Source organism: Cetorhinus maximus, chromosome 20 (genome assembly GCF_964194155.1).
Source record: "Cetorhinus maximus chromosome 20, sCetMax3.hap1.1, whole genome shotgun sequence".
Classification (NCBI taxonomy): Eukaryota; Metazoa; Chordata; class Chondrichthyes; order Lamniformes; family Cetorhinidae; genus Cetorhinus; species Cetorhinus maximus.
Window position 1 is genome coordinate 80,378,259 of NC_135898.1, and position 7,699 is coordinate 80,385,957.

A 7,699-nucleotide genomic window follows, 5' to 3' on the forward strand; every position below is an offset into this window, starting at 1 on the left:
GGGAATTCTTCAAACCTTCCTCCAGCCTGAAAAACATCCATTAACCATTACTCTCTGTTTCCTGACACTCAGCTAATTTTGTGTCCATGTTACTACTGTCTTTTTTCCACGAGCTATAGATTCTCTCACAAGTCTGTTGTGCAGAAGCCGACTGCATGTGGTATCAAAAAGCTCAAGTCTCACTGCAAACAAGAACTTGTTGCTGTAGCAGGACAGCCAGGAGTTGCCAGTGTAACACTTTCACTTCCAACAACAGCTACTTACACTTATTCCCCGTCTCTAGAAGGGCAGACGGTAAGTGCAGTGAGCATAGGGAATGTGCACTGGCTCGGGGAGATGGGCAGTGCAGTGAGCACAGGGACTTTACACTGGCTCGGGGAGCTGGGCAGTGCAGTGACCACAGGTGAAGTGCACTGGCTTGGGGACATAGGCAGTTCAGTGAGCACAGGGACTTTACACTGGCTTGAGGACATGGGCAGTGTAGTGAGCACAGGCAATTTACCCTGGCTTGGGGAGATGGGCAGTGCAGTGAGCACAGGCTCGGACTGGTGGGCAATGCAGCGGCCACAGGGAATGTGCACTGCCTCCGGTAAGATGGGCAGTGAATTGAGCACAGGGAAATTACACTGGCTCGGGGAGATGGGCAGTGCAGTGAGCAAAGGGAATGTGCACTGGCTCGGGGAGCTGGGCAGTGCTGTGAGCACAGGATATTTACACTAGCTCAGGGAGATGGGCAGTGCAGTGCAGTGAGCATAGGGAATGTGCACTGGCTCGGTGAGGTGGGCAGTGTATTGAGCACAGGGAATTGACACTGGCTCAGGGAGATGGGCAGTGCAGTGAGCAAAGGGAATGTGCACTGGCTCGGGGAGCTGGGCAGTGCTGTGAGCACAGGATATTTACACTAGCTCAGGGAGATGGGCAGTGCAGTGCAGTGAGCATAGGGAATGTGCACTGGCTCGGTGAGGTGGGCAGTGTATTGAGCACAGGGAATTGACACTGGCTCAGGGAGATGGGCAGTGCAGTGAGCAAAGGGAATGTGCACTGGCTCGGGGAGCTGGGCAGTGCAGTGAGCACAGGGGATTTACACTGGATCGGTGGGATGGGTAGTGCTGTGGGCACTGGGAATTTACGCTGGCTCGGTGAGACGGACAGTGTAGTGAGTACAGGGAATTTATGCTGGCTTGGGGAGATAGGCAGCACAGTGAGCACAGGGAATTTACACTGGCTCAGAGAGGCAGTGCAGTGAGCACAGGGAATTTACACTGGTTCAGGGAGATGGGCAGTGCAGTGAGCATAGGGAATGTGCACTGGCTCGGTGAGGTGGGCAGTGTATTGAGCACAGGGAATTGACACTGGCTCAGGGAGATGGGCAGTGCAGTGAGCAAAGGGAATGTGCACTGGCTCATGGAGCTGGGCAGTGCAGTGAGCACAGGGGATTTACACTAGATCGGTGGGATGGGTAGTGCTGTGGGCACTGGGAATTTATGCTGGCTCGGTGAGACGGACAGTGTAGTGAGTACAGGGAATTTATGCTGGCTCGGGGAGATAGGCAGCACAGTGAGCACAGGGAATTTACACTGGCTCAGAGGGGCAGTGCAGTGAGCACAGGGGATTTACACGCTCGGTGAGAGAGGCAGTGCTTTGGTCACTGGGAATTTACACTGGCTCGGTGAGACAGGGAGTTTAGTGAGCACAGGGAATTTACACTGGCTCGGGGAGATGGGCACTGCAGTGAGCACAGGCAATTTACACTGGCTCGGGGAGATGGGTAGCGCAATGGCCACAGGGAATGTGCACTTGCTCGGGAAGCCGGGAGGTGCAGTGGGAACAGAGCATTTACACTGGCTCGGGGTGATGGGCAGTACAGTGAGCACAGGCATTTTACGCTGGCTTGGGGAGATGGGCAGTGTAGTGAGCACAGGAAATGTGCACTGGCTCGGACTGGTGGGCAATGCAGCGGCCACAGGGAATGTGCACTGCCTCGGGCAAGATGGGCAGTGCATTGTGCACAGGGAATTTACACTGGCTCAGGGAGATGGGCATTGCAGTGAGCAAAGGGAATGTGCACTGGCTCAGGGTGCTGCGCAGTGCAGTGAGCTCAGGGGATTTACACTGGCTCAGGGAGATAGGCAGTGCAGTGAGCACAGGAAATTTACGCTGGCTCAGGGAGATGGGCAGTGCAATGAGCAAAGGGAATGTGCACTGGCTCGGGGAGCTGGGCAGTGCAGTGAGCACAGGGGATTTTCACTGGCTTGGTGAGATGGGCAGTGCAGTGAGCACAGGGAATTTACACTGGCTCAGGGAGATGGCCAATGCAGTGAGCATAGGGAATATGCACTGGCTCAGTGAGGTGGGCAGTGCAGTGAGCAAAGGGAATGTGCACTGGCTTGGGGAGCTGGGCAGTGCAGTGAGCACAGGGGATTTACACTGGCTCGGGGAGATGGGTAGCACAATGACCACAGGGAATGTGCACTGGCTTGGTGAGCCGGGAAGTGCTGCGGGAACAGGGAATATACACTGGCTCGGGGAACTGGGCAGTGCAGTGACCACGGGTGATGTGGACTGGTTCGGGGAGATGGGCAGTGCAGTAAGCACAGGGACTTTACACTGGCTTGAGGAGCTGGGCAGTGCAGTGAGCACAGGCAATTTACACTGGCTTGGGGAGATGGGCAGTGCAGTGAGCAAAGGGAATGTGCACTGGCTCAGGGTGCTGGGCAGTGCAATGAGCACAGGGGATTTATACTGGCTCGGTGAGATGGGCAGTGCAGTGAGCAAAGGATATTTACACTGGCTTAGGGAGATGGGCAGTGCAGTGAGAACAGGATATTTACACTGGCTTAGGGAGATGGGCAGTGCAATGAGCAAAGGGAATGTGCACTGCCTCAGGGAGCTGGGCAGTGCAGTGAGCACAGGGGATTTACACTGGATCGGTGGGATGGTCAGTACTATGGTCATCGGGAAATTACGCTGGCTCGGTGAGATGGACAGCGCAGTGAGAACAGGGAATTTATGCTGGCTCGGGGAGGTGGGCAGTGCAGTGAGCACAGGGAATTTACACTGGTTCAGGGAGATGGGCAGTGCAGTGAGCATAGGGAATGTGCACTGGCTGCTGAGATGGGCAGTGCAGTGAGCACAGGGAATTTACATCGGCTCAGAGAGACGGGCAGTGCAGTGAGCAAAGGATATTTACACTGTCTCAGGGAGATGGGCAGTGCAGTGAGCATAGGGAATGTGCACTGGCTCAGTGAGGTGGGCATTGCAGTGAGCAAAGGGAATGTGCACTGGCTCGGGGAGCTGGAAGTGCAGTGAGCACAGGGGATTTACACTGGAACGGTGGGATGGACAGTGCAGAGAGCACAGGGAATTTACACTGGGTCAGAGAGAGGGGCAGTGCAATGAGCACAGAGAATTTACAATGGTTCAGGGAGATGGGCAGTGCAGTGAGCATAGGGAATGTGCACTGGCTGGTGAGTTGGGCAGTGCAGAGAACATAGGGAATTTACACTGGCTCGGGGAGATGGGCAGTTTAGTGAGCACAGGGAATTTACACTGGCTCAGGGAGATGGGTGGCGCAATGACCACAGGGAATGTGCACTGGCTTGGGGAGATGGGCAGTGCAGTGAGAACAGGGACTTTACACTGGCTTGGGGAGATGGGCAGTGCAGTGAGCACAGGGGATTTACACCGGAACGGACTGGTGGGCAATGCAACGGTCACAGGGAATGTGTACTGCCTCGGGTAAGATGGGCAGTGCATTGAGCACAGGGAATTTAAACTGGCTCGCGGAGATGGGCATTGCAGCAAGTGCAGGGAATTTACACTGGCTCGGGTAGATGGGCAGAGCAACGAGCACAGGGAGTGTGCACTGGCTCGGAGGGATGGGCAATGTAGTGAGCACAGGGAAGTTGCACTGGCTTGGGGAGCTAGGAAGTGCAGTGGGCATAGGGAATTTACACTGGCCCGGGGTGCTGGGCAGTGCAGTGACCATGGGTGATGTGCACTGGCTCGAGGAGTTGGGCTGTGCAGTGAGCACAGGGACTTTACACTGGCTCGGTGAGACGGGCAGTGCAGTGACCACGATTGATGTGCACTGGCTTGGGGACATGGGCAGTGCAGTGAGTACAGGCAATTTGCACTGGCTTGGGGAGATGGGCAGTGCAGTGAGCACACGGAATGCGCACTGGCTTGGCTGGTGGGCAATGCAGCGGCCACAGGGAATGTGCACTGCCTCGGGCAAGATGGGCAGTGCATTGTGCACAGGGAAATTACACTGGCTCGGGGAGATGGGTATTTCAGTGAGCGCAGGGAATTTACACTGGCTCGGGGATTTGGGCAGAGCAACGAATACAGGGAGTGTGCGCTGGCTCGGAGAGATGGGCAATGCAGTGAGCACAGGGAATGTACATTGGCTCAGGGAGATGTGCTATTCAGTGGCCATAGGGAGTGTGCACGCCTTGGGGAGATGGGCAGTGCAGTGAGCACAGGGAATTTATGCTAGCTTAGTGAGATGGGCAGTATAATGAGCACAGGGAATTTACACTGGCTCGGGGAGATGGGCTTTGCAGTGACCACAGGGAATGTGCACTGGCTCGGCGAGATTGGCAGTGTAGCGACCACAACGAATTTACACTAGCTTGGGGAGATGGGCAGTGTAGTGAGCACAGGGAATTTACACTGACTTGGGGAGATGGGCAGTGTGGTGAGCACGGGAATTTACACTGGCTCAGGAGATGGGCAGTGCAAGGACCACAGGGAATGTGCACTGGCTCGGTGAGATTGGCAGTGTAGTGACCACAACGAATTTACACTGGCTTGGGGAGATGGGCTGTGTAGTGCGCACAGAGATTGGGCAGCAGTTGCACAGACCAGGAGCAAAAATGAAAATCGTAACATATAAAGTAGCATCGATCTATCTACCCATGAAGAGCAGAACACAAAACCACTGAGAATGGACTAACTCCAATGATGAGCACTAGCCAAAACCAAGCACAGTCACACTGACAACACCTGGTGGAGCCATATGTAGATGTAGATCTGGCACGTACATTGTGCTAGCTCACTCTCTGTTGCTTAATGGAATAGCTGGAATCCTAATGGGGTGGCAGTGGTGTAATGGTATTGTCACTGGACTAATAAGTAATCCAGAGATCCAGGGTAATGCTCTGGGGACCTGGGTTCAAATCCCACCATGGCAGGTGGTGAAATTTAAGTTCAATAAAAAAATCTAGAATTAAAAAGTATAAGATCACTATGGTCCTCTGGTTCACTAATGCCCTCCCTTTATATAGAAAATAGGAGCATGCCCTTCGAGCCTGCTCCGCCATTATGATCATGGCTGATCATCCAACTCAATAGCCTGCTTCCACTTTCTCCCCATACCTTTTGATCCCTTTCGCCCCAAGAGCTATATCTAACTCCTTCTTGAAAACATACAATGTTTTGGCCTCAATTGCTTTCTGTGGTAGCGAATTCCACTGGCTCACCACTCTCTGGGTGAAGAAATTTCTCCTCATCTCAGTCCTAAATGGTCTACCCCATACCCTCAGAAGAAAATCTGCCACCCTTACCTAGCCTACATGTAACTCCAGGCACACAGCAATGTGGTTGACTCCTAAAACGCCCACTGAAATTGCCTAGCAATCCACTGAATTCTCAAGGGCAATTAGGAGTGGACAATAAATGCCGGACTAGCCAGTGACAACCCCATCCCACCTTATGAACAAATAAAAAAAAATATTAGTACTGTCTAAAGAGAGAGCAAGGGAGGTCCCAAGTGGGGAAATGCTAATGTAATGTGGTTGCTGGGCTTGCAATTGACAGACTGAACTAATAACTGAAGAATACAAATTCAAATCTCACCATGGCAGGTTGAGAATTTGAATTCAGGTCTGCAAATTTGAAGCTGGTCTCAGTGGGCTACCCATTTCTCGGTCTGTTGTAAAAACCCAATTGAGTTGCTTATGTTGTGCATCTTACCTGGTCTGATATATATCCAATCTCACAACAATGTGGTTGGCTCTTAACTACCTCTGAAATGGCCAGGCAAGATATGCAGTTACATCAAATTGCTCCAAAAGCTCCAAACATGTTCAAGAAGAAAGCCCATCATCACATTTCCAAATCAATAAAATTGGGTCTAAAGAATGTCTTCGAGGGGAAGAGCGAGACGGAAGTTTAAGAAGAGAATTTCAGAGCTTAGGGCCTCGGTAGATGGAGGCATAAGCATCAATGGTGACATGATTAAAATTGGGGATACGTAAGAGGTCAGAAATAGTGGAGAGCAGAGATTTCAGTGGTAGTGGGGCTGGAGGAGGTTACAGGGATAGGGAGATCAAGGCCGTGGAAGGATTTGAAGACAAGGGTTATAACTGAACATAAAGTGAGGTATATTGAAATTACTGGGTGGAACCAACACATTGAACTACTTCAGGACAATTTCTTGTTCCAATCAGCCAGTGAGAGACCTGAAATACTCAACCATCAGTAGACATTCATTGGCCATTGATGCACAGAGACTCAATCAATCAAACTTTGCTCTTATCATGTGGGCTTCCCCCCAGTGTTTTGCAGAAATTCTTCTGTCTATTTTTTATGTAGAAACTGCCAACAAGAGGCCCTTGAGGCTGCTGCTGAGGGGCTCACCTGAGAGACAGAGAGGCTGTGTTGTCCATCTCCACCCGTTGCCCTGGCCAAGGCTCGTCTCAGACTGGGGTGAATGGCAGAGGGAGGCAAAGAGTCACTCAGCAGCCTCAGCTTCACTGCTCCCTCTGAACCTCACTTAATCCCTCCCTCACTCACTCACGCACTCTGGATCCCTCTCACTCCCTCCCTCACTATTTATCTCGCAATCTCTCTGTCGCCTTCACGCATTTCACTCTCTCTCTCTCTTTATCTGTTTCTCTCTCTCTCAGACCCGGCTTCGAGCCGTTGCCTAGTGACGGGGACGCTCTCAGTGATTGGTTGTTTTAACGAGCACCCGGCTCTCATCTAGCTTCTGATTGGAAAACGGTATCTTAGCAACGTGGCGCATGGAGATTAAACAGAAATAAACCCCCGGGATAGAAACACCGGGAATAAAATCCCCCGGGAATATAAACACCCGGATATAAACCCCCGGGAATATAAACCCCAGAATATAAACACCGGGAATATAAACACCGGGAATAAAATCCCCCGGGAATATAAACACCGGGAATATAAACACCGGGAATAAAATCCCCCGGGAATATAAACACCGGGAATATAAACACCCGGGAATATAAACACCGGGAATAAAATCCCCCAGGAATATAAACACCGGGAATATAAACACCCGGGAATATAAACACCGGGAATATAAACCCCCGGGAATATAAACACCGGGAATAAAATCCCCCGGGAATATAAACACCCGGGAATATAAACACCGGGAATATAAACCCCCGGGAATATAAACACCGGGAATATAAACACCCGGGAATATAAACACCGGGAATATAAACACCCGGGAATATAAACACCCGGATATAAACCCCCGGGAATATAAACCCCAGAATATAAACACCGGGAATATAAACACCGGGAATAAAATCCCCCGGGAATATAAACACCGGGAATATAAACACCGGGAATAAAATCCCCCGGGAATATAAACACCGGGAATATAAACACCCGGGAATATAAACACCGGGAATATAAACACCCGGGAATAAAATCCCCC

General features: G+C 51.5%; 1 protein-coding gene across 2 annotated transcripts in view; it reads right to left on the reverse strand.

Moving 5' to 3' along the window:
• The window catches only part of cfap43 (cilia and flagella associated protein 43), a 191,108-nt gene extending 184,320 nt beyond the window's left edge, over positions 1 to 6,788 (reverse strand). Inside the window, exon 1 of one of the 2 annotated variants that reach the window (XM_078564994.1) lies at positions 6,643 to 6,788. In XM_078564994.1, coding sequence (XP_078421120.1) covers positions 6,643 to 6,671 — 29 coding nt within the window. In that variant the 5' untranslated portion in view covers positions 6,672 to 6,788. The remainder of the gene's footprint in view (positions 1 to 6,642) is intronic. The other variant, XM_078564996.1, reaches the window with a different exon arrangement.
• Positions 6,789 to 7,699: the final 911 nt, after the last annotated feature.